Genomic DNA, 27,707 nt, shown 5'->3' on the forward strand with positions numbered 1-27,707 from the left:
CTATCTTTTTTTTGTTTTTTGTTTAAACCAATGCAGGCCAGGGATACATTAGCCTATAAGATAAACGAATTCCGCAGCAGCTTCGGTTTGTTTGTTTGAAAATCGCCGACTCACCAACAGTGCCTCACTCAATAAATCAATCAGCCGGATCACGTTGAATGGATTAAGTTGAATAATAAATTCCGTGGGCCACAGTCTTAGAAGTTGTCGATATAGTCTAAACTCTGGAACCAAACGTGCCATTTATGCGCTTCGTGAAGCCTATTGTCCTTGTTATCTAATGTAGACTGTACAAAATATGGCATAAAAGAACAGGTGTTGCTCAAACAATGAAAATAAAAATGAGATATCTGGCACTGACATTTTTCCAGTTAGATAATACTAGCTACCTTACATTGCGCAAGTTTATACAGCCAGAAGGTCAATATGTCTTGACGTTTTAATAATAGAAGTGAATAGCATGTACCTTGCGGTTTGTCTTTGAGGGCCATGCGGTAAAATGTCATTATAAGTGGATGTTGCAATTGTAGGCTATGTGATTTTTGTGGCAGTGCAGCTTGATGAACTGGGCTTGTGTTATCAGTGGTTCGATCCTAGATGATGCAGTTCATCCCTTATAGTTTTGAGCAAGACAATTAAGCACAACTACCCCTGATGGAAAAATTACATTCCATGACATTTATTTGGCAGGCACTTTTATCCAAAGCGATGTACAATAAGTGCATACGGAAGGTCATTGGAATAACTACAAAACACAGGTCCAAAAAGGTACAATACTAATTTTGTAACAGTTAATCATTGCCATGAACACATTAAGTCCAGTTCACACAGCAAACATGACTCTGTGAGCTAGCCTATGCTAAGTCAAACTAGGAGGCATGACAAGCTACAACATCAAGATAATGATACAAATTACAATATAAGTGCTGGTTGGAGATACATGTAACAAGAATGTGGCACAGGCGGTAGATGCGTAACATGAAAGTGCTATAGGAACAAAGTAAAGGGATTTAAGTGGTAACAATGATTCCAGATTGGGAGTACCCTGCAGAGTGGTGATAGTAAGTCCAGGTATAGTCTGAAGAGACGAGTCTTGACCACGGCGGAAGATGGGCAATGACTGAGTTGTTCGTAGAAGAACAGGGAGTTTGTTCCACCACTATGGAGCTCCGAGATAGGGAAAAAATGCTGGTGTATTGCTGCGCCAAATTCAGTGGTGCTGGCTTTGTGCTGGTAAAGTTGGTAAACCAGCTTGGTTAGGATGATAATGAAAGAAATAGCTGGCAGTGGGCATGTTGTTAAAATAAAGGTAGAAATGTAGTTGTATAGACCCTATATACCAAACTAAGCAAACTGATAATGTTATTTCTGTTTTCCCATTGAAAAAAATGAAATACAATAAAATAATGAATATGTGGATTTTAAAAGCAAATAACAATATGCAGTTGTTTTTTAAAAGAACTTATTAATACATTGTTAAAATATTTTAAAGAGCTTGAGTATATTGGATTATGGGAGATACTGACTAAAGTAAAATGTGCTGTCATGTATTGGTGAGCATTCCAAAATGTTTGAAAAAAATGACAGTACTCTGACGTGCTGCCAGCAATGGCTTCAATTTCTGGTAGTTTTTTCAGGCCCTTGGGAATCTATCCCTCTAAAACCAAATTCCCTGGTGGCTATTGACAGGGGTGAGTTACAGTCTACAATTTTCCATAATCAGTTCAATGACATTGAAATGTAATTTTAACATTGCATCCAGTTCAGTATGTGCATAAAAGGATAGACATATACAGGATATATTCCACTCAAAGTAATTATATCCAAGACCCTGTTACTGCATACTACATAAAAACAATGAATTCAATGAATGCTACAAAAAATCTCTGCTGTCATCTTGGAATAGAGACAGTGAACAAGCTATAAATATATAAATATAGTCCTGCTTTCTACTTCTTATACAATTTTTGAAATGCCCCCCCCCCCCCCCCCATCTTCCCTCCCCAAATTGGAATGCTGTGCAGTTGCTTACTATAAGAGGTTCTGGTGGACAGGGTCCAGTATTCCAATATTCCCAAAGAAGCATGACAAAGGACGGATGGTCCATTGTAGTTGGCACTGTCCCTGGACGTGCCCCATTCAAGTGGAATACACCAATAAAATATTTTTTTTATGTTTTCCAGAGATTCTCATGTTGAGAATTTGGAGTTGACAAACTGTGGTTTGTTACCAGGGTGGGAAATTACCCCCTGCCGTCAGCCAAATCCTGGTAAATTTTATCTGCCGCAGGTGAGTTTGTTGACTCTACTAATCACTTTGCCAGGTAACGACCCATCACTTGGAGGTCATGTTCATCTGTAAATATCTAGTTGTTTGGTAAAACAGTTAAATTGGCTGGTGAATTTTGGGAGACGCCAGCCACTGTGGCCAGTGGATGAAAAAAGTTAGTTTCCTGCACTGTTTGTTACCCTGTCTGTTCCTGGTTCATGCTGGGGCACACTTGGCAGCTTGGCAGCTTCCCCATTCGGCTAAGGGACAACAGTGGTTGAACAATGTTGGTGACTGTAATGGAAATGTAGGAAAAACCATAGGCTATGCAGACCTGTCCAGATGATATTCCGTGGGATTTTAGAATCCCTGCACAAACATAAGGTGAGTAGTTGAGGATCACTAGCAGGTGGGTGATTTGCACCCTCCTAAAAGCCAGGCGGTTCATATTGTGCATCCCCTCCCTCTCGCTGTCCCCTGGCGCTGGGCGCCTCAGGGCCCTCATTATGGAGAGGCTGCAGAAGGTGTTAATGACCAGCACGAGGGTGAAGGGCATGCTGAGCACTTCCACGGGGAACTCTGGGCTCATCATCACAAGCATCAAACAGAAGCTTAGTGTTACCAGCCAGATGGTTACCGAACACATCACATGATATTTTAGGTACTTAGGTGCTCTGATCTTCAGGAAGACTATGGGGTAGACCACTGCAAGGTAGCGCATCACACAAGTGCAGCTCTGGAACAGGGACCATCCAACCTGCATGACCCCGGTGGCAAATAGTGTGATAATCATAATGCTGTTATTTGGGATGTATGTGTTAAGTATCATTAAAGCGTTGGCCAAACAGTATAGGGCCTGTATAAAAGTAGCGTTAAAGAGAAATATGTCAAATGCCACCATGCTGACCCATAAACCCTTAGCAAATAGCAACAGCAGCCAAGCATTGAGGGGCAGGCCCACCAGGAAGGACACTGTTGAAATGGCTGTGACCAGTTTGTTTGCATAAGGTACGTCAGAGCATTCATAAAGGTGAACAGTTGTATTAGAGTAATTAGGGAAAGAATAGTTTGACGTTTCTGCAGATATGGCCATTGCTTAACCAGGAACAGCTTCTCTCATGCACCTGTGGAACAGCAGGAGAGAAATGTCACTAATTTGAAAATATCATTTGTGTTTCTGTATATCATAAATATTCAATAATACAAATGAGAATAAGCAATGATGGTGTCTTGATCCCATTTTCAACTAGAAATCAGAAAAGTGTAGACCTCCGCCAAGGTACAGTAAATGTCTTGACAATCCAGTCATTTGTTTTGAAAATAGTGAAACTAGAGGAAAGCTCATGGGATCAAAATCAATAGATTTCTTCCTCTTGGGAACATGAATGTGCACAACAAATTTCAGGGCAATCTGGCCATTACTTTTTGAGATACTGTATATCAATCACAAGTGCAAGGTTGGGCCTGATGGTGGCGCTAGAGGAAATTACATTGTAATCTGGCCATTGCTTTTCCAAAAATAGCTGTCGCAGAGCGGACGGATGTCATTACATGACCTCTTTGGCGGAGGCAATTAATGTCCAGTATTATGGCAGATTCAAAGGAGGACCTGCTCACAGTAAATAGACAACAGTTTTTATGATATCAGATATCAATCTAACACAAAAAATGTTCAAGAATTCTGGGGAACGTGCTGGTTAGAATCTCATTTATTTGCCACTGAAACAAACAAAAACAAAATCCCAGGTATATTGTACTTACTGCTAACATCTCTTGATGGTTGCCATTTAGCCACAACCAACATCGACAATTTACAACAACGTTTTGAATGTAGCCTAAGGTAGGTTGTTGCAAAATTCATTTCCCCAAAAATGAGCTTGAATTCCCATCCAAAATGGCAGATATGAAAGATTTATATCAATATGAATAACGGCCACTTAAGTTAGTGGTAAAGTGTCATCAAGCTATGAATCCAAGTACCTGTTACATAGATAACAAGTCTTAATCAATGAACTGTTATAAAAAAAAAAATTCATGGCCAATAAAGTGAAAATTTGTTGTTGAAGGAAATACACAGGTACCCCATTCTTATTCTGACAAAAAGTTAACCCCTTCTAAAAACCTAAATACTAAACTTACACAAATATAAAACGATGTTGTATATATGTTATGGATTCTATTTTCATTTATGTCTTTGGCTGTCTGGAAGTAGGGTAAACGTCCCTATTAAGCCCACGTACCATATAAGCCCACTTGCAACTTCTGAGTCAAATAAAAAAAAACTACATCATAATTTTTTGCTGTGTGATGTTTTTTCGAATGAAGCTGCTTGTTACGTAAATGACACTTTTTATTGTAAGTCAATCACATTTGTCGATATTGAGTTATCGAAGCATATGTGTGGCATGTGCCTGCTGATCCCAGAAGAAGTTGCAAAAAAACTTAGGTGATTTTGGTACCCTCAGAAAATAACATTTTTTGTATATTTCTACTCCTATTTTTGGAAAGTACTCACTTGTTATCAAAATTTAAGTGATTAGTGTTTTGAATGAGACATGTGTTAGAATATTACCTGAATTATAAATATTGTGTCTTTTGAAATCAAAATATGAGTTTTAGCACACTAGCAAACAGACCACATGCTGCATCAATACAGTAGCTACATAGTATGGTTCATTGCAATGACATAAAGCATGATAAGCATGTATAGTTTATATTTTTGTATGCAGTTTATATTATTATACTGTTAAATAGACAATAAATGTGTATGTTTATCTTTATTTATTTTTTAATTAACATTTTTACCTGGTGGGCTTAAAGGGGACTCTAGCAAAAAAATCACACTGTCTGAGGTGGATGTAAATGAGTATAGCTAATTACTTCTCTACATGATCAATTTATACTTTTCATATTATGTTAGTGCACCATATATAGATGTATTTCATACAGTTGTTTTTTTAATGTCATGTGAGTAGAATAAAATATTCTGTCTTTAACCATAAATTCACTGATGTTCCCTTTAAGCCCACCTGTTCCCATTAAGCCCACTTTACTGTGTTTCAATGGGGATTTTCTCCCTTTTGACCTCTGAACCATTTTCCTCCCTAATTTTGACCTCACCTGATGAATCAGCTCCATAATTCAGATAATTAATACCCATATTTAAATATCAGTGATATTGCATACGTCAATTCATTCTGGATAGGCCTGTGTTCTATCTTAACATTAGCAATAATTTTTTAATCTTTACTTTTCAGATGAGTTTTAGTTTAAGATGACTAAAACACGAAAGAACTACAGTTCATGCCCACGCATGATAGAAGCGCAAGTTCATCCTCTGCAAAGCAGGGCTGTAGGGACCTGGACCATTCTATTTGCGCAATCATGAGGTCATTGAAAATCTACAAAAATAAGATGAAAGCCATGAACGACTTGCTAGCGTAAGACAAAGACAACCACAACGTGGGCTAAAGATTGAAGCAAACAAATAAAATAAAGCTTAGACCACCCTATAACCTATTATGTTACACTACTAAGATGGAGCATGGAGCAAATGATAGCCTTACTAAAACGATACAATCACCTCAAAGAGCATAGGCCTACGTTTAGTCTAGGAGAAAGTAGAAATTGCAGAAATGTTGACATCTTTCTTGTTTATTTTAAGTTATAGGCTAATGATACATGAGCTTCAATATGTTATGACTGATGTCTCCTCATAATGAACTGTATGTTTTAATGTTACTCCACAATGAACTGAATGGTTTTAAAATGTGTTTTTACAATGTTTTCAAACTACTATCCTAAATCTGTTTAACATTTAAAAAATTTTTGTTTAATTGTAAATCCTGAAATTGACTCATTTGCTATCCTTAGAACATTAGTATTGAACTTGAAATTGTTTTTCATTCAGTCAGTCGGTCTTCAGAAATCTTCATAAAAACACCTGCACTTTCAACCAGCTGACTGAACCAGAAACTTTGGCCAATTTCAAATGCCAACAGCACACCATAGGATAGAGATACAGACAAAATGACAACACATATTGAAAGATGAAGTATTGAAGAGTAATTTCCACTATAGTTTTGATTTTGTTTGTAAATATTTTTTTGGCTACATTCCAAAGAAGACATGTTGTAAGTTTAACTTTTTCTGTGTTGACAACACAGCAAAAAGGCTGGTCATGCCTATTTCAAATGCCATTTACAGGCCATAGGATAGGAGTTGAGACAAAATGAAAATAGCTATTGAGAGCTAAGAGATTACAGATTTGAATAGAACAAGTTTGTATTGTTAGGATTTTTTAAATATATATTTATTTATCAACAAATCATGAAGTGGGCTTATTTGGAACACCCATGGGCTTAAAGGGTACGTTAGGTACCCATTAAGCCCATGCCAGACTTTTGACATATTTTGACAAATTAAACAATAAAAACATTAGAAATTGGTATAAATGAATTATTGACACTTCAAATGAGAGATTAGACTTTCATTATAACTAAAATGTTCTCACTTAAATTGGGGCAGTATACATGAAAAATGTCAGAAAAGCGGATTTGGTGGGCTTAATAGGGACGTTTACCCTAGTAGTTACACACTTTTAACAAATTACATGAGAGAATCACTGCGAACATGCTGGGTACTGTTTTATGGTGTTAACTGATTAAATAACTTGTGAGTGGGAATTACGTGAATTAATAAAATGTCTTATTAATGTTACATTAATGGTACTTTAACAAAACATTTCAGCAAAGTCATAATTAATTTCATATTTCCAACATCAACCCACCAGTTTCAATCAGCATAAAACGACAACTCTGAATTACGGTCAGATAATTTTAAGTTTAACTTCAATAATCTGACATTACCTTTTTCAGAAACATACAAGATTCAGATCTTGATCTCAATCTGCCTCGGTCTTCTTGGAAGGGAAAAATGTGCAGGGTTGAGCATACAGGAATCTGTACTGTAGTCAGTGCTCCACCTACCCATGATATATTATCTCACAGGCAAATACAGATAATGTACCATCTATATTGCATTTGCATAGAATACACTTAAATATGGCAGGGACCATATTTTTTTAAAGTGTATGTTTACACGTGAAAGCATTGAATATATGATACCAGCAAAATGACAAAAGACAAAAATTAAACTTTGCCCACACTTATCCACAGGAACATAAAAGTATAGAAATTAATGATTGCATGATTAAACAATCAGCAATGCTTCATACTGGATTAACACTATAAGAACCATTGTCACATGTTCCATTGTCCATTGACAACGCACCTGTTAAAACAATGTTTTGTAATGATGCAGACTATGTTCCACCCTTTGAAAGTAATGATTAATGCCATGGTGAAAACTTTTAACATTTTTTTAAATCAATAGTCTCTATGAAAAAATGTATAAGATACAGAAATCTAATGGGATTTTAAAGCAGAAAGTATTGAAAGTTTCACCTTTCATCAACAGTGTTTACAAAGAAACAAGAATACAAATCTCTTTAAACTTTTTTTATATGAAAAATTTACCCAACACAATGTAAATCTGAATAAACTACCCTGTAAGCACACAGGTTAAACATTTTAATGGCTGTTCAGCAACCATACACACACAAACACACACACACACACACACAAACACACACATACGCGCATGCACACCCACACACACAATGTTCTTCAGTGTTATTAAACATATAAACACAAATGAATTTTCAAAGCAAAACATAACCAAAGTACACAATGTTTAAAAAAAGAAAAAATGTGCAGTTAAAATGGCAAAGCTGTATCTTACATTAAAAATAAACACAATGGTTCAAATCTTGGCAGAAGGAGCACCCAACTGCCAATATGGCAAATGTTTATTGTTTATGCTTATTTTGTAGTTTTCTTAGACAGAGCGCCTGCCATGCAAACTAACAACATAAATCCTGCACTGTGGGTTATGCTTATGATCATGATGTCTACAATATCATATTTCCAACTCACCTGCTGTGCCCCATGTTTCCTCATTTTTATTAGTACTATATTTTCAAAATCACTGGCCACTAATGAAATATGCCTGTTTCAAAGATCATGTACTAGAGTTTATTTTCTGTTTTGTAAGGAGAGCTTGACTTTGATTTGTCAACTCATTTACTTCAGAAGTACAAGTAATAAAACAACCGCAGCATACAAGCAAACAAAAAGCAGGCAAGGATGCTCTTGAAATGAGTACCATGACCATTTAAACCATGAGCCATTTTCCCATCCATTTTCAACATTTATCATGGTTCCATATGTATTTACTGTGAGTATATTCACATCTGGAAATACAATAAAATTATTTATTCATTCACAATACAGTACAATACTGAAACAACATCTAAGATAAGCAAGATGACATGGCCCACAAAAAAAGGTTTGTTCTGAGAAAATGCATTTAATTTACATTTTTTAAATCCGGGAATGTCCATTTGTAAGTTGTTGTGTATGCACTGTTATTCACTGCAGAGTGTTTTTGCATTAAAAACTTTCATTTTTAAACAATTTTAACGAAGATTTCCAGGGAGAACAAGGACAAATGTGATACATAAGCAGTTGCATAGGATCAACATAATACAAAAAAGGTATTTCAAAACTAGACTGGACAAATTAAGACAAAATAATAGTGAAACACATTGAATTGCACAAGTCTGAATTTTGATAGTATTTTATTCTGACCTGTGCTTTCTGAGGCTCAAAATGAGGAATGACAAATATAAATGTACAATTCTTTAAAATTAGGATTCTCCTTTACTGGCCAGTACATGGGTCAGCATTCAGTGCTAAGAAATGAGGTGTTAAGTCTGATGTCCTGCTGTTTCTGCTGAGAATACCTATAAGATGCAAGCAGAAACATCACCTTTCCCCATATGAGCCTCTGTTTCCATCCCTCTATCCTGGAGGTAATGGCTTGGTATGTTTTGCCGGTATGTCACTGTCTGTCACAACTGGAGGTCATAAGGGAGGAAGTGGGACAGGGTGAGGGTGGAATAATTAGTTATCTGGACATGAAAATTAATGTCATAGCACTGTGACATTAAGCAGCGATTAAAGTGCCTGCTAGCTACAGGATTCATCTAAGTAGAAAAAACTCCAGCAGCTACAATCAGGAGACAAAAGTTCATCCTGGTCGCATTATAGATACAGCAGTAGAAACCAAAACACACTTTTTCTGTATTGCACAGCTTTAGTGTGTAGGACTTATTAGAAGAGGGAAACTACTGATATACCAGAGGAAACGCACCACTGGTCACATTCAAGAGACTTGGTGTGGATATGTTTACAGTGGTGGTTTTTCTTTCATCACAAAAACTGTTTGGCACACTCAGCCATCTCCAGAGTTTTTGAAATCGTTTTGAAAAATCCTTATTATATTTAATCATGGATCAAATTTAAAGGCGTACAATACAGGATATTTTAGACTTGTTGTAGTCCTTTGTTTATAATCAAATAAGTCTCCTCCTGCTGTTCAACCTGCCCACTCACTCTGAGTACCTCACGTAGCATGGCTGGATAGCTAGAGGTAATGGTAGTACCGTGAAATGAACATTAAGAAGGCAGATTTGATTATAACATAATATGAACAATGTTATTCTTCATGACATGCATACATATTTCTGATATAATGTGATTTAAGAGAGTACCTTCTAAACAAGAAAAGTCACATAATAAAGAAAAATTAACATCTTGTTAAAATTCTGGGATTGCTATTGTGGTTGGACTTAAAACCAGCATACGACTAGGGGCCCAGGAGCGAGTTTGGGAACCACTATTCTATGGAACAGGAATTCTGGAATTCGAAAATAAACCAGAGAGTTTCGAGAGCTTTTTGGCATATTCTAGTTGCCGTAGACGATAACAATTTAGGGGAGGAGACTACAGTCTGTAACGTTACTGGAGGTATATTTTAATTCCCGGAGAAATGCAACTTTGAAATTTGCCTTTCGAACTTCAAGGTAGGACGCAAAGATAATGCTATGGGGTGACATTTTCAATATATCGATCCTGCTTGTTGCTTGGCAGGGATGTAGGATGTAAATCGCGACACTTTCCTTCCTACGCAGCAGCGACTCCCTATACGCGTGTTAATACCGAATGTCCAATGGAAAACCAAAATGGATGGACGGCTAACGTTGTCCAAAAAATATTTCCCGACCGTGAAAACTGCCTGGCTGCGTCCGAATAGTCTTTTTCCCTAACTCAGTGAAATGACCCGGAAGTATCTAAGTGGCAGCCATGATAAGAGCTGTTCGAATTCTCTAAATGCTAAGGATAGGTGCATCAATGCTTCCTATCTTATCTCCTTTAGCTTAGGGTACACTGGACCGTCCTGTACGAAAGAAAATGAGATAACGCTGTCCCATAATTCCTTGCGGTAGCAACATTTAAAGCGACGCCCCATTCGGCCGTTCACGAAAACAAACCATCAACATGACTGAGTTGTGTGGTGGCTCTTAAGCTATTATATGCATAGGCTTATAGTCAGATCATAATCAGCATATTACCCGTAACACAGAAGTTTGTCTTTCAAGAAAAAGGGATATGAGACGTTTTTAGCCAAATTATGTTTTTAATTCAACATGTTTGAAATTTAAGAATGATGATATGTACTGTAGTAGATTTGTAGGCCTAACATGTTGTGCCTGTCTTGCATAAATTTAACAATTATTTTCATACAATCATAATTGGGATTCATGTCGGTAAATATGAGTGGACAGGAGGGTGAGCGTGAGCAACCACTATCAACGTGACAACCATTTCGTTTCACTTTTGTGATTGGTAGCCTATACTCCTTTTTTATTTCAATTACAACCTTGGTAATGAAGTAATGTATTACGTAGCCTAATGTAAATGCAATCGGATTCTCTTAGCCCCGCGGTTGTCTTTTCCTAAGTCTTTTTGAATTCTCCTTCACATCTTTCCTGAACCTCATGACGTTTTCCATCAAGGTCAAGGAAAAGTGGTTAGGAAAAGACATAGGACGTATTCTTTTTTTTGTTGTTGACTATTTAGACGCAGCTCCTGACTTGTTTACATTCTGGACAGATGTGGCTAGTGGGTAAATCTATCCCTGTTTCCGTCTCAGCACTTTCGACACAAGCAATATCGGAAGCGCTATCCTAAAATTTCTTCTTACCATGAAGAGTGCCAACCGTAGAAATGTGTTAACACGGCGGCACAATTATATCGAGAAATACCATCTTTTGGGGAAAAAACGCTGTATTCTGTAAATGAATTTAGATCAAACTTACCATTCATAAAAACGCTCGTCAATCACCCACTGTATTTATTTATAATGTCATCATAGCGCGGAGTGTTTAAAACCATAAAACCACCCCTTACCAAAAAAAAAAAAAAAGAAATAGTCCAAAGTGTAAACAAGTCAGGCAGTTTTCACGGTCGGGGATAAAAGAAAGAGATCGAATGTATTGCCAACAAGAAGTGCCACCTGATCACAGGTCCGGCTTATTTTAGCCCATTGGCGTCAGTTCCCAAATATGTGCGCTTTTTATACCCCTGAACTGTAAACTTCAACAGTAAGGTCTTTAGCTGTTTTTTTAACGCCACGAGATCAAGATGAAACTTCTAAGTTGCATACAGTGCAGAGCATGCAGAGCAATTTAGACATTCCAGAATTTGCTAGCTATATGGCGTAACTGTACCTTACAGAATATTGTCTAAAGTCTCGTAACATTTCCTTCATCCCACCGGTTTTGTAACTCACTGATACTGTACTGCTGCAATTTTTGGGACCCTGTACTCTCTTTTCCGCTACCACCTCCTTTTCTCCAGGCCAGGGCAGAGAGGTTTTAGGACAGGATTTCATATGTCATCAGTCTGCTGGGGAGAGTTGGAACTTAACTACATTAGACCAGCAAACTGTTTTGACCCAACAACGGAAAATCTGTTTAAATATCTGGATTGCTTGGTTTTTGTTGCTGTTAAAAGATAACGAACAACAACAGATAAAGAGCCATTCCCAATGAAAAGAAATTGCAGAGTTTACCAGAAGGCCAGCAGCTCCCCACAGGAGACACATTTTTCGGTAGTGCAATGTTGAGGTAATGTATATGACCAGAAATTATATTCATTTGCTTGTTGACTGATAGTGGTAGTTACGTCAAAATTTGACTGGCTTGTTTCATTTTGGTTTGGTGAGGTTAGTCAGCTGTGTCTGCAAAATGAATTGGCTTACTGTGAAATGCAAACGTTAAGTTAGTTTGCAATTTAGCAAGGTTTGGTTAAGAAAAAGATTGCATGCAATATTTCTGGCTTGGTGAACAGCAAAAATTGCTAACCAGAAAGCTTAGCGTTTAGCCAACTAGTAATTCTGCTGGCTAATATAAGAAAACGAATAACTTCATGTAGCCTACAACAGGGGTGTACAATCTTACCTGAAAAGGGCTGATGGGGTTAGGCCTACAGGATTTTGTTTTTAGCCCTGCTTTATGACACCTGATTCAACTGATGAACTAATCATTCGTTTTTAATGAAGATTTTTATAAGTAAAATCAGCCGTCTTAGTGCTGGGCTTAAACAAACACCTGCACCCACCATTAGCCATTTTCAGATGAGATCGGACACCTAGCTGATGTACTACTAGATAGAATTCTCAACCAGTTTGCTAGCTAAGTAAATAGCAATTCAAATATGGTTGCTAGGTTAAAATGACAAGGTGAAAATAAACTTATGTTTTCAATTTTAAAAAGTCTTAAAATTGTCTACACGTGAAACAAATGATTGGACATTACTTTATAGGAAGCTACATTTGCATGTAAATCATAGCTGTTATGGGAACTTTACATTTATTTGTCTAATTAGGCAGAAACCTTAATTGGTGGTATCTATTAACTTGATCTCTAATAATATTATTTTTGATATGAGGAGAGGGTGGTTATTGAGGGGGAAAATATATTTTTTTTAAACTTCAAAAATGCTCAATGAATGTTCTTTATTGGGTTGTATGTTCATGTCATTTAAATCAGAAGATGTAAGCTACTACATATGCAAGATAAACGGCTACATAAATCATAAGTGTCCCTGTATGAAACTGGTTTTCCACAGGCATTGCATTTATGGTGGTTAAACCACGCAATGGAAAATTAGTAGAAAATATTGTATTAAGTTATTTGTAATATACAAAATGCCTGGTAGAAGTCAGTCAGATAGTATTTTTATTCATTCTCTCCCATGGAGGTGGGGAATCGGGCAGTAACTTGATGGAAATCTGTCCACTCCTATTAATGCTTCTGAAATGGTTCAGTTTCCGAACTTGCAAATCTCACTAAAGATGTGCATGGATTTGGCTTCTTTTTTCCCCTCCCTAAACCGTGATGATACTTTTTCACCGTGTCCTGTGTTTTCTGCTTGCTTTTTTCCCCCTCAGTGAAAAAACAGGTGCAAGTTTAAATCCACTGAAGCCTGGCTTTTGAATCGGAAGTGTGTGTGAAAGAGAAAATCAGACCTACTTGCCTTGGTTACTTTGGAGAGGAGGAGATGAGAGTCAATAATCCTGTCTGTGTTTTTAACTTTCAGCTTTGCATTGTTCTCGGAAAGTTGTGTTCCTGTTGCAAATTCCTTGAACTTTGGCAACTTGGCCCCGCCTCTTTGCGGTTGGCCCAGATTAAGACCCAGTTGGCCCTGCACCAGCTCAACACAATCACCACCGGTAACCACGGCGCAACAGCTTTGTCCTTGCTGAACTTGCTCAAGGTCACGATGTCCCATCCCTTGTACAACCCACGGGGGGAACCCTTCTCCAACCAGAGGCCTGTCATGTCCAACCAGTTCGGCTTGAATGCACAGCCAGTTCTTGACATGACGGGTGCGCGCTTAGGTCCTGCGGCAGGGATGATGTCTCCAATGATGCCCCAGCAGATGGGCTACCAGATGGCCCAGCACCCCACGGGCCTGCCTCAGGACATGGAGTCCACCATAGACATGTACATCTGTGGAGCTCGGGAGGAGGTTCGGCTGCTCAACCAGATGATGCACCAGCAGAAGATGGTGGACCCTTGCCTGAGAAAAGAGCCCAGGGAAGAGGTGCTGTCTCAGGGGAACAGCTTCCCCTTGCAGAGGGCCCCTGGCAGACCGGAGGAGCAATCCACGGTGGACTGGTCAAACTACCAGAACCCGAACAAGCTCTTTGCCTCGCAAGCGATGGCCCAGCCATCCCCTCCAGCCCAGATGTTCCAACCCTCTGGGTTTGGGACCCCTTCTGGGGGAGGCAGAGGAAGTGCTGAGAGCCAGCCTCCTCCAGCGTCCATTCCTGCCGAGCGCCGGCAGTCCCATTACACCTCGGAGAACGCCTGCAGTATCCTGGCAAGTTTTGGACTTACAAACGAGGACCTTCAACTCCTCAGTCACTACCCCGATGAGCAGCTCACCCCTGACAACCTGCCCTTCATTTTGCGAGATATCCGAGTCAGAAAGGCCAAGAGGAACCTGCCGGACGTTGACCACCGTCTCCCATCCCCCGGCACGCAGGATCGCCTCGGGGGCGAGCCGCGGCCCAGCAAAGTAATTGACTATGGACACTCAAGCAAATTTGGCTACTCTGAGAAGAGCCAGGACAGTTTCAAGCATGAACAGCGGACCACAGACCCTCAGAAATATGTGAGGGATGCACCCGTTGCAGTCTCCACTTTCCCCTCCGTAGACTCCAAACGGCAGAGCTCTGGACCTGTTGCTAAAAAACCACTGATTGACCAGTGCAAGAATCCGCCCAGCATGGAGGACAAGACCGGCAAGAGTGCGCCAACCAGAGACTCCCTACCGGCACCCAACAGACCCACGGCGGGGCCTCCACCGCCCACCCACGGCATCAGAGCCAACCTGGTGAACCTCACCGAGGGCAGCAGCGCTCTGAAGCCCGGGTTTGTGGTCACGAAGCCAGCCTGGTCTTCCTCGTTCCCTCCAAGCAACGCTGGGACCTCGAAGAGACTGCCCACACCTACCATGATGAATGATTACTCCGCTGCATCCCCAAGAATCTTTCCCCATACGTGTTCTCTCTGTAACGTAGAATGTGTCCAGATAAAGGTGAGTATTTGCCTCACAAGTGTCTCATATCAAGTTATAGGTTTGGGTTTTGAATCTGCCTGTCTGTTCTCATGTTTGTGATCCCTGCATGTCCGTTGCTTGATGGTGAGTTTAAGTGTAATTTTAACCCCAAGTTCCTTGGGCTGAGAATTCTAATCTAGAACAAACTGTCAGATGCTCGTAATCGGTATAGTTCATGACGCTTGGTTAATCAGGTGGTGTCTGTGGGGAATAATGTATGTCTGATAATCCAGCAACTGAAACTAAATAAAACTTTTCCTTCCTGAGAAACATTTGCACAATTTATATGAACTTGTATAATGCTTAAAATGTAGGCTAATATACACAGCAAGTGGGCCTTTCCACTTCTGAAATTAAAAAGTCAATAGAAATGCAAAAGACTTGCAAGACTTGAGGATGAAGAGCAGGATGAAGAACAAGGGCTGCTGGGACTTTTTATAAGTTTGTTTATTGACCTTGGACCTTGGGCAGCTTCAGTTAGGTGTGCACTGAGTTATCAGTGTTGCGTTGTCAGTAAGACCGAATTAAGAAAAAAGACAGCGGGCACACGTGTGACCTGTGTTGAGAGGGACTAGGGTAGTCGCGCATCGACAACTACGAGGAGCAGTAGGACTCATTACAGGAAGCTGAAGATGCAAGTGGAGGATGGAAATGGCCTCATTTTGTCATTTTAAGTGGAAAAATGGGAGTTCTTAGTGGTTTTTGGAAGATTGTAGGGCATATAGATTTAAGAAATCTATTAATAACCTGAATTTATTTTGAGCACTGGATCCATCCATTAATGCTATTTTTACAATTATTCATGTTAAAAAAAATTTCATTCTTATTTTTCTTAGTTAATGCTTTTTATTTTTGTTCTTTTACATTTTTTGACTTGTTTTGTTGTGAGGGAAAAGTCCAGTAAGCAATGTGCACTAAGGAACTAGAATTTACAGTCACATGGCTGCACTGGACTGATTTCAGTACCTGCTATTTAATTATTTACCCTTTTTGTCCTTTTTGCCCTGGGCCATTGCCGCCCACAATGCCCCCCCCCCCAAAAAAAAAAAACCTGACAAACAGAAAAATAAAAAGCAATCCTCATTTTGTGTCAATGTCACAGTTTTCTACAGTGGCCTGGTAGACCTAAATCCTGTGTTTCATTTTCTAGGCTGAATAGGAATTGCGTAATGTTTATCCATTGAGCTGTAGAGTAATTTGTGATAAAGGGATTGTTTGAGTTCAATCATTTTTCACAACCGATACTTTTTAATTGTCTTGAATAACTTCAACTTGAGTAAGTTATCGGTGCTGTGGTCACAGGCAAACCGTTTGTTTTGCTTTGTGAAAGAGATGTGATAGATGTGATAGACAAGCCCGTTGCTCCGGGGTTGAGGCGGGAGGTTGCGTAGAGTAATGAATCCTGTCTGCGCTCTGTGTCTCTTTGGTCGGCAGGACTGGATCGAGCACCAGAACACCAGCATTCACATCGAGAGCTGCCGACGCCTGCGAAAGCAGTGAGTTTACTGTGAAAGCATGTGGATTTAGGACGGAAGGACCCTGGCAATTTGGGCTGATTTACTTTCATGTTGTTTTCTGTTTGGTAGGGGGTTGTTCTAACTGTTCTTTTTGTTTTGCGAAGATTTCCTGACTGGAACGTGGAGACTGTTGCAGTTTCCAGGTGAGTGTTGCTTTGAGTTGTGATGTGTGTGTATATATGGCTGCATATATGGCCTTTGTGTTTGTGACATCGGTTGCTCTTATTTTAGGACCGAGAGGAAGCCGCCCCCGGAGCACCGCCCCCCGAAGCGACGAACTCGCTCCTCATCCAGATCCCGGTCGTGGTCCCGCTCGCCCAGCCCCTGGCGTTACCATGGCCGCTCGGATTCGCGGGGTCGTAGGCCGCGCTCCCGGAGCCCCCGGTGGAACCACCGGTCCCGGAGCCGGTCCCGTTCACCCTGCCATGTGGCACGCAACCCACCGCCCCGGCTGTCCCGCTCGCGCTCCCGCAGCTTCACCCGCCTCTCCCCGCCCCGCGCCACCCGGTGGCTGAACCCCCGACACGCCAGCCCTCGCCGGCAGCAGCGGTCCTCCAGCAGCGAGAGGCTTGCCAAAATGCTGATCGAGTCGTCAGGTAAGAGCCCAACGGCGCAAGCTTCTGCACCACCGTAAGAGCCCCCTCCATGGCAGTTCACGTTGTGCCTTAACATCTCCTGTGGTGACCTCTGTGTGTTTGTGTGTGCAGGACTGGCTGTGACTCACAACACCGCTCTGGAGGCCATGGTGAAGTCCCTGGCGCCCGCTCTCATGGCGGAGCTGGCCAAGAAAAAGAGCGGCTCCTCCTCTGCCTCCACCAAGAGCGCGGACAAGAAGAAGACCTCCCCACCCACCTCTGGAAAAACAGTCCCCTCAAAGACCGGCACCTTCAAGGTGTGTGTCCCCCACTAGAAACTGCTTCTCACCTTTAACTTCAGGGAAAAGTGTGCCAATGCTGTCGTGCTCAAGTGTTGCAGTTACAAAGAGCTGATTTGTTTAGTTTTCAGGTGCAAAATTTTCCATCTGGGTGTCTAACGTTTTAATCCAGTTAGTTTGTTCTTATTATCTTACGCGATCAAGTAATTGGCAAAGGAAAGGTTGTGTGATTAAAATGATGTAATTATGTCATTGCATAATGTTAGCAGGTGGCTGTTTCAGTAATGCACATCTAAAGGCCATATTACACTGTCCGTCCTCTAGGCTACAGTGTGCATGGAGAGGGAAGAGGATGCCAAAACCCTGGCTGAGTGCAGGAACCTGACGATACGAGGCAGAACCATTAGCATCTGTGTGGAGAAAGTACGTCCGAAACCTGCCGCCATCCACCACCCCCACATGGTGTTTCTGTGATGTTTTCGGTGATCAGACTTTCTCATTCATCTCTTCTGCCCATTGTATTTGTTTTCAGGATGCAAGAGATCACAAGGTGAAGCCTCTTGTAGGAAAAAAGTAAGTCTACGCTTCTCAGCCTTTGATGCCAAAAGACTACAACAACCACGATCCTGTGCTGCTATACTGGAAGCCAGTTCTTTGGAGTATTAAATGGCCCATTTGCTTTCTTTTACGTCACCATAGGAAGAAGGTGCCTTCGGCCAAGCTGCCCGCGAGCATGAAGGCAAAGGCGCCTGCCAAGAAAACAGGTTTGCTGCCCCCTCAACCACAACATTGTGCAATCATTCCATCTCAAAAAATATGCGCATCCCCCTGATATCCTGTCACCACACCTCAAAGCTTGAACTGTGAATGGCTTTTAATAATAATAATAATAATAATAATAATAATAATAATAATAATAATAATTACTTTTGCTCTGGTTCGCTACATTTAGCTTGCAGCACAATAATTACAATTGTCATATGACTACTATTTAAACTTTTAAGAAACTTCCTTGGAGCTGAATTCCTGCCTGGCTAAGGATTAATTTGAAGGGCTACAAAATTGTTTTTCAAATTCACCCTGAGGATGCCGTCTGTCTCAACGGTACTTTTTTTTTTTTTTCCCACAGATGGCAACGCTGTGCAGAAGGTGGTAAAGAAGGTATGATGTTATATATATATATATATATATATATATATATATATATATATTTTTTTTTTTTTTTTTTGTTGCTATAATAGGAATGTCCAGGTGACTACCCCAAAGGAATAGAGCTGGGGTCTGCTCTGATATATGAAGTTGCCAGTGCTGGGATCATCCGCTTTGCTTCACCAGTGCTGTACTTTTCCCTCAGGATTTGCCCAAGAAGTGTGTCGTCCAGATTTTGGGTCTACCAGAGAGCGGCTACATGGAGGAGGACCTCAAAAAACTGGCCACACCCTTTGGCTTCTCCTCTGGCCTCCTCATCGCCGTCCAGCAGAAACAGGTACAGTAGCTGGGTTGTCATGGCCTACTGGGCCAGTTGGTCTCGTCTTCAAGGGTCAACATGCTGCCCCTGAAGATGGGCTTGCATCCTCATCACGTGCAGACCACTTGCATTATAAGAATGAGTGACAAATGTGTACATTTTCATTGTTTGGACAGTGTGACACTGGCTTCAACTAGAGATGGGTGAATTAAACGAATAATGGGTGGAGCTTTCCCATGAGCTGTCAATCACAGACTTGTACAAACCAATCAAAAGGCTTTGCCTGCCTTACGGTACGATTGATTCAAATTGATGATTTCAGGTGTTGGTTCCACCCTTTGTTTTTAGTATTCCGGAACTCTTGCGCTCATGTCACTGCTTCAGACTAGCGACATCATGGGAAACAAAGCGTGTTGGGCTCTGACATCTTCTCAAACTTTCCTTGTTGCTGTTTCTTAGGCGTTTGTGGAGCTGCCCGACCTGGATTCTGCAGAGGCCATGTTGAAGACCTACAAGGAAAGCCCGCCCAAAATCCAGGACTGTCAGCTGAGCTTCGAGCACATGACCCGGCCCATAGATTTCAGCAATCCGGTGAGGAAAACACCCCCATCCACTCCGTGTGGATCATTTTTCCAGCCACAGAATATACTGGTTCTTTGTTATTCTAGTGAAGCTCTGAAAGGCAATCACTTGAATCCCGTGAATTTGAAAATGTTTTCCTTATGGACAATTCATTTTTAAAATAGTAGTTTTTATCGATCTTACTGTTAATTATTATTATTTTTTTAGGAGTCATTGTTCAGAATGTTGATGGAAATTGAGAAGCCCACGGTGAGTTATTATTATTATTATTATTTTTATTACTATTATTTATTAATTTTTTTACCTTGCCTTTTTTCAGACTCTTGAATAAGCTGTAAAAGCTTATCGGCAGTATGTTTCTGGTTTTGGGTTTAATCTGGTTTTGAGTTTCATAAAAGGCTGATGTCAGACTAGATCTCAGCTGCAACTTTCTGAAGCTCTGCAGAATTTTCCATGACCCACCAAACTTTTAACCTGCCCTTATTCAGCTCTTCGGCCACTCATTGTAAATAAAAGGTTCCAATTAAATGATGTTTTCCTACCATTGGCCCAGAATCCTATGGAATCTGTGATTGATTGAGCCCGTCTGCTCTCCTGAGACTCCAAAGGGCATGACCCAGGGAGAGGAGATGGTCACAGAATACGATTTCTATTTCAGACTAAGAGTTCAGAGAGGGCAAGAAACAAGGCAGTTGTGAAGGTAAATTCTGAACTTGAGAAGCTCCAGGAGGAATACTTGTTGGTGGCCACTGTGTGGCAGTGCTCAACGATTAAAAAGGCAAATATTTTGTGGAAGGTTATTTTCTGTGTGGGAATGGAAGGTCTGCGTTTATTTTGCTGTTGGTGCATTAAATAGATTACAATTTGAATTTAAAAATTTTTTTAATGATCTTTTTAAAATGATCATTCTTAAAGGAAAGTGGACAGGTTCACCTATCTTCCGTAGCTTTTGCTTTACTCAGACAGGTAGGATGCAGAGAGCGTGATGGATAGAGCAGGGATTAGAGTGCAGAAAGTGCCATGGCAGGGATCGAAGCCCCTACCTGCGCTTGGAGAATCGCGTTTGGCTCCTACCCTACGGACTGCGCCACTCGTCTCACCTTTTTAAACTTGAATAGAATTCCAGTCAGATTAAATGCAGTGGTCACGTCATTTCTTCCCACAGAATGCAAATGTTGCAAAGTTTGTATGTTGTTGTTTGTTTGTGTATTTGTGTTTGTACGAAAGATTCTTTAGCCAGATTGCCATGAGTGACCCAGGTTCTGGTTCTGTCCAACCTGCAGGAAGCTGCTAACCTTGGGGACCACCTCCTGACGGTCAACAACGTTCCCATGGGGATCAGCCCAACCACCGAGGTCAAGGAGCTAATCAAACGCTTTGGGAGCTTCAAGCAGGCCCTGGTGCTAAATCACAGGGTGAGCAGGAACGGTCCACTGCCACTCTGACAAGGGTACCTGGGTTACAGGCTGCATAGGTGACATCACAGTTGGGTAATTAATCAGGGGTGCCGCTGCATTAGCTGATATGGGGAACAGATGGAAAACTCTTGAGTTCCAAGCCCAGTTCCCTAACCGCCATACTAGACCATAAGTCACACAGTGTATTCAGGTTTTTTTATTTCCCACCTTATCAGATCATTTTGGAAATGGATACTCCAGCCATTGCCAAGGCAGTCTTCAATCGTTTCCAGAAGTTTCCTTGCATTGTCCAGAACAACCCCCTCACCTTTTCTGTGATCAATAAGCCTGTGAAGGCCGCAGAAGAGGTAGGTTTTTGTGGGCCCCTTTTCTATGCTTTAAACTTGGCACAGCATGTGTCAATTTTGCTACTGATTTAAAAAAAAAAAAAAAAACATCAGTATAATGATGTTTCAGTGAAGGTGGCTTCATTTGTACATTAAGGCTAGCTGATGCCTGTGATAGTACTGACTGCACTGTTTTGTCTTGCAGGTCAAGAAGAAACCTGAAGTTAAAAGGTAATGTTTCATGCTTAAATTTCTTCTTCTAAAAACATTGCACATTGTACTTCCAGTGCCGGTAACTCGACAGGTCATCATATTTCAGTCTCGGCTGTCTGCTTTCCTTTGCAGCGGCAGACCTGCCCCTAAGCCTGGTGATGCAGCTAAGAAGGGCTTAGCGGCCCCCAAAACCATGGCCGCCGGCTTTAAAGGTGCACCTGCTGGCCTCAAAACCGCAGCTGCTGCAGGCAAAGCAAAAATGTCCAAGGCTCCCGCAACCACGTCCAACCTCGCGGCCACGAAGGCCGGGAATCCTGCTGCAGCCAACGCTGCTGCCATGGGCAAAACCGTTCAACCAGCTCCTACAGCGACCCCTGCTGTCACCCCCATTGCCACAGCTGCTAAGGAACCTCCCGCCAAACCGAACTCCCCACCAACAGAGGGTGCGCCAACACCTGCCGAAAGCCAGACAGTGGAGACCACAGACAATCAGAAATGCCAGTCGGGTGCCCCCGCTGGAGATCAGGGTACAGCTGAAGCCCCCCTTGTGGAGACCAAAGAGGACCAGGAGGTGAGCCATGAGGCCTTACCGAGCAATACTGCTCCCGCGCCAGTAGAGGGCTCTGTCGCCAACTCGGCTGCGGTCGAGGTGAGGGCGGGATTACCTATGAGCAGTGTTTTCATTAGTGGCCACATTTTTTCAATAACAGCCTTTTATGACTGGTCACCATGTTTCTGACTTTTCTGTCTTTGTCTGCAATTCCCCCCCCCCCATTCAGAACTACAGTTCAAGTAGATCCTCTAAGTCATCAAGCGACTCCAAAGCTGCAGGTGAAAGAAGGGTAAGAGCCCCCTTCCTTTTCAAGAATAAAATTAAAATTGACCCTTGGCAAGTATAAAGCAGCAAGGGCCTTGTGTTCTCATGAATGTTTTGTTGTTACTGGTGAAACCACACCTGATCTCTCTTTACCCCAGGCTGAGGAACAGGACTTCACCGAAGACATCTTTCCATTCGACCTGGACGAGTTCGTCACTGTGGACGAGGTCGGGGATGACGTGGAGGGTTCCTCTCAGGAGGAAGAGAAAAAGACCTCGGAGCCTCTACAGCACTCCACGCCTGTCCTGGAATGTTCCAGAAAGCGCAGGAGGACTTGGGCCTCACTGACTGCAAAAAACCAGAAGAAGCCAGCCCCGCCCACTAAAAAATCACTGAAGAAACAGACAACCCCTGCCAAAGGCAAGCAGGCCAAGAAGGTTCCGTCCAAACCTGTGGGGGCCAAAGACGAGCAGAGGCCCCAGGTAGCTGCAGAGGGGGCCGGTGAGGTGGCAGTGGAGATGGAGTCTGAAACCCCTAAAACGGAGGTGGAGGTGGATGAGAAGATGGAGGAACAGAAGGTGGAGGAGGAAAAGGCCAAAGCCCCTGTTACCTCAGACCCTCAGCACGGTGAGGATATGGAGGCTTCCGCTCCAGAAAGTGCAGCTGAAGTGGTGGAAACCAAAACTGTGGACGTGGCGGCAGAGGCCACCACAACCACAGAAACTGTTACCTTGGCCTTGGAAAGCCAACCGGAACACCAAGCTGAGGAGGCAGGCCCCGCAGTGGAGGAGAAGGGCCTGTCGACGGGTGAGACCACTGCTCCCTCCGTCCCTGCAGCCCAAAAATTCCAAGAGCCACCTGTGGATCGGAGTCCCTCAGAGCTGTGTCCCGCAGAGGCGGCCCCCACGGAAAGGGCTCCGACGGAGACTGCTTCCATGGAGACAGCTCCCGTGGAGACTGATGACCTGGTGCCTACGAAGCAGGAGCAGCCCAAGAAGCCGTTTTCGTTACCACACATTTGGATCATCGGGAGCTCGCTGATCGCCAGGCTGCAGGCTCATTTAGGAGCTTTTGGACTGGACCAGAACTTGGGGCTAAATTGCCAGATCACCTGGGATGGCAGAGGGTGCAGAAGGTGGGAGCACTTAATGCCTCTTCTCCGCTCGAAACGGGCTGCCACCAGTGACGACCCACATGTGATGGTGATTCACCTCGGTGGGAACAGTATTGGGATGTATGGAAATTCAAGGATTACTCTGTTGCGACGTATGAAGGCAGATATCAAGGAAATCAATTTGCTGTTTCCCAATACCAAATTGATGTTTTCCGACATCCTCCCTTGCTGGAACTGGCAGGGCCAGACCGCGCCTAGTGGATATGGCCTTGAAAGGACCAGGCGAAGGCTAAACGGGGCCATGTTTGGCTTTATGTCAGACATGGGTATGGGTTGCATTGTGCATCGCAACATTGGCTTAAATCATTTAGACAAGGATGGGACACATCTAAATTTAGAGGGTAACCTGCTGCTTCTGGAAAACATTTGCAGATCCCTGGCCTTAGAGCTCTGATGGTCTTATTGTAACACGCCAAAGGCTCTTTTAAGAGCCACCCACTTAAAAAAATCTATTCCTGCAAAAGGCGCGGAAGTTAATGTAATTATAAAGTAGTCTACAGACAATGATGTTTTCAGTGTAAACATTTTTATTTGTGATTACTGCCATCTAGTGGATTATGTCCTGAACTGATACCATGTTCTTGACCTGAGAACAGATGAAAAAGTAAATGTGCCTCATAACAATCTGAACTTTCATGTGCTTGTGAATAATTATACATTTTACAACTTAAAAAATATTAAAATCATAATCAACAATATCAATATTGAATATGGTAAAGATTGTCACCTATATTTCATGTTCGAATGAATGGCAATATCGTAAGAACAGTGAGATTTTGGTGCCTTTTAATCTATATACAGCTAATGTTTTAGTGAATGGTATAATCACAGAACACAGATCCAATTGTGAAAATTGCTTTTCCTGAAAGGCAAAAAAAACAAATTATCGTGCTCTGGAAACAGGGGAATTAACGAGCACAGTAAATGAACATTAAAAATAATTTTTATTTTATTTATTTTTAGACAAACTATATACAGTTGCATATACGCTATACACTGGATGGCCCATAATACTAAAGTACTAATTACTACCCATATTAATACTGGCTATCATCATATATTCACAGGCTGTTGGGACGACTGACACTGCTGGCTTGAAACAGCCCACTCAGCAGTTCCGGATACGCATTGTACCACAATTATATACTATAAACCTAAGTTTATGTTGAACACAATCATCTAAGAGAGGGCATTCATAAAGACTACCTTCTTCATCTATGTATTCAATTACAAGTAAATTACCTGTCCTGCTAGTGACTACTATGCCTGTTTGCCATTGTTCTTCATCTATGACCATGTGCTTTACAGTCCTACCTATCATGTCTGCAGCACTGACAGATTCAAGCTCTACATTCCCTTTCTGTCTCACCCCCTCTTTCCCATCATACTGCACAGTATATACCTGCCCATCATTAATATGAACTTTGTCTATTGCTGTAGCCCTATACCAGATTTTGCTGCCATCATCATCACACGCATGTCTGACTAGCTTACCAACAAGCTGATCTGCTGATACAACATGCGGCACTCTAACCTGCGGCAGCCCCCCTCTTTTCCTACCTACATTCCTAACCCGTTCCTGCTGTTTCCCTGCCAGGTGAAGAAATTGTTCCTTGACCCGAGTGACATCAGAGGGAGCGCAACCATATTCTCTCTCTTCAATGTCCTCCTCTGCTGGCACGTGGCTGCCAAGCAATACACTCTTCAGATTACTGACCAGAGTGTCTAATGGTAGCTTCCTGTCTTTGCTGACTCCATTAACTTTTTTCATTCCGAGGACAACCTGCCTAAATCTTAACTGTGCTGATACAGCGAGGAGTTGTGTCCTCTGATCTAAAGTCTGCAGCTGTTCATCTACCTCCTCAGTAGTTGTCCACAAGCCTCCATATTTAAACAACTCAAGTGCAAGATTTTGCTTTGTGGCAACATCCCTAACTTCCCTGTCTGCCTGTCTTTCCCTAGTTTCTTGTAATGTCCTAATCCTCTCATTTCTGATCTCTTTCACGAAAAGTGGCTCTTTGCTTGTGCACAGATTTTCTGGCTACAGACAACCAAAAAGCAAGGATGCTCTTGAAATGAGTATCATGGCCATTTAAATCATGAGCCATTTTCAACATTTATCATGGTTCCCTATGTATTTACTGTGAGTTCACATCTGGAAATATAATAAAATTATTTATTTATTCACTATACAGTACAATACTGAAACAACATCTAAGATAAGCAAGATGACATGGCCCACAAAAAAAAGGTTTGTTCTGAGAAAATGCTTTTAATTTAACATTTTTAAATCCGGGAATGTCCATTTGTAAGTTGTTGTGCATGCACTGTTATGCACTGCAGAGTGTTTTTGCATTAAAACCTTTCATTTTAAAACAACTTTAACTAAGATTTCTACGGAGAACAAGAACAAATGTGTTACATAAGCAGTTGCATAGGATCAACATAAAACAAAAAAAAAGGTATTTCAAAACTAGACTGGTTAAATTAAGACAAAATAATATTGAAACATATTGAATTGCACAAGTCTGCATTTCAATAGTATTTTATTCTGACCTGTGCTTTCTGAGGCTCAAAATGAGGAATGACAAATATAAATGTACAATTCTTTAAAATTAGGGTTCTCCTTTACTGGCCAGTGCATGGGTCAGCATTCAGTGCTAAGAATGAGGTGTTAAGTCTGATGTCCTGCTGTTTCTGCTGAGAATACCTATAAGATGCAAGCAGAAACATCACCTTTCCCCATATGAGCCTCTGTTTCCATCCCTCTATCCTGGAGGTAATGGCTTAGTATGTTTTGCAGGTATATCACTGTCTATCACAACTGGAGGTCATAAGGGAGGAAGTGGGACAGGGTGAGGGTGGAATAATTAGTTATCTGGACATGAAAATTAATGTCATAGCACTGTGACATTAAGCAGCGATTAAAGTGCCTGCTAGCTACAGGATTAATCTAAGTAGAAAAAACTCCAACAGCTACAATCAGGAGACAAAAGTTCATCCTGATCGCATTATAGATACAGCAGAAGAAACCAGAAGGCACTTTTTCTGAATTGCACAGCTTTAGTGTGTAGGACTTATTAGAAGAGGAAAACTACTGATATACCAGAGGAAACGCACCACTGGTCACATTCAAGAGACTTGGTTACAATGGTGGTTTTTCTTTCATCACAAAAACTGTTTGGCACACTCAGCTCCAGAGTTTCTAAAATCATTTTGGAAATTCGTTAATATTTATATTTAACCATGGGTCAAATTTAAAGGTGTACATGTGAGGTTTCCAGTCTTTCCCTCTGTGAGCCACCAGAGGGAGACATTGCCCCCACTCTCTCTCCTTGTTGATTGGCTGCTGATTGAAAGGAAATCATGAAAACCAGCAGAGACTGCAGCCCTCTGGGACTGGAGTTTGAGACCCCTGGTCTAATGAGTCTCACCTGTCGTTTATTGTTAATAATTGTTATTATTGCTGGGTAACAGCAGAATCCTTAACCTCACTAGCCCCCTGCGCCTCTGTGTCAATAACTAACCTCAAGAGACCATACAGCTCCATCTTATCTAATACCCAGAGTTCCCAATAGTCCTGGGGTACCCCTGGCTGGTGCAGCATAACCCACACATTGACTGGCCTTCCGGATCTGTGATTGAGTGGGGACCCACTTGTCATGCCACTTGCCTCTTCGCTGAACCTTCTCCGTCTCTCGAGTCTCCTGTTCCCTCCGACTTATCCAAAGTTCCTCCCGAGTATTCTGACTTAAGAGAGGTTTTCAGCAAGAAGAGAGCCACGTCCCTTCCCCCTCATCGCCCATATGACTGTGCCATAGACCTACTCCCTGGTGCCTGCCCTCCTCTGGGAAGGATTTCCTCCCTCTCTGTTCCAGAGACAGCGGCTATAGCAGGTTACATCAAGGAGGCTCTGGCCGCTGGTCACATTCGTCCTTCCACCTCTCCTGCTGGGG

General features: G+C 41.7%; 1 protein-coding gene across 3 annotated transcripts; it reads left to right on the forward strand.

Annotated features, from left to right (window-relative positions):
• The first annotated feature begins 10,146 nt into the window (after nt 1-10,146).
• On the forward strand, nt 10,147-25,009 carry LOC118231975 (zinc finger protein 638-like). Of its 3 annotated transcripts, none has more exons than XM_035426437.1 (20): nt 10,147-10,255; nt 13,836-15,341; nt 16,797-16,858; nt 16,984-17,022; nt 17,111-17,475; nt 17,587-17,771; nt 18,078-18,176; nt 18,286-18,326; nt 18,453-18,517; nt 18,883-18,914; nt 19,108-19,239; nt 19,681-19,812; nt 20,011-20,052; nt 20,462-20,503; nt 21,087-21,218; nt 21,437-21,568; nt 21,753-21,778; nt 21,893-22,409; nt 22,540-22,602; nt 22,736-25,009. In XM_035426437.1, exons 2-20 carry the CDS (start codon nt 14,019-14,021, stop codon nt 24,143-24,145), a joined length of 4,839 nt encoding a protein of 1,612 aa, XP_035282328.1. In that variant the 5' UTR covers nt 10,147-10,255; nt 13,836-14,018; the 3' UTR covers nt 24,146-25,009. The 3 variants fall into 3 exon arrangements, with proteins under 3 accessions (XP_035282328.1, XP_035282330.1, XP_035282329.1); XM_035426439.1 differs by having other exon boundaries at nt 21,893-22,331; XM_035426438.1 differs by lacking the exon at nt 20,462-20,503.
• The last annotated feature ends 2,698 nt before the right edge of the window (nt 25,010-27,707 follow it).

The sequence above is a fragment of the Anguilla anguilla genome, chromosome 7 (assembly GCF_013347855.1).
Source record: "Anguilla anguilla isolate fAngAng1 chromosome 7, fAngAng1.pri, whole genome shotgun sequence".
Taxonomy (NCBI): domain Eukaryota; kingdom Metazoa; phylum Chordata; class Actinopteri; order Anguilliformes; family Anguillidae; genus Anguilla; species Anguilla anguilla.

Bases quoted from the DNA above. Each gene is read 5' to 3' on its own strand.
- LOC118231975 (XM_035426437.1), top strand. From the start codon at position 14,019: ATGTCCCATCCCTTGTACAACCCACGGGGGGAACCCTTCTCCAACCAG. The intron at 16,859-16,983 runs GTGAGTTTACTG...TGTTTTGCGAAG, and splicing joins TGCCGACGCCTGCGAAAGCA to ATTTCCTGACTGGAACGTGG. The intron at 21,219-21,436 runs GTGAGCAGGAAC...CCACCTTATCAG, and splicing joins CCCTGGTGCTAAATCACAGG to ATCATTTTGGAAATGGATAC.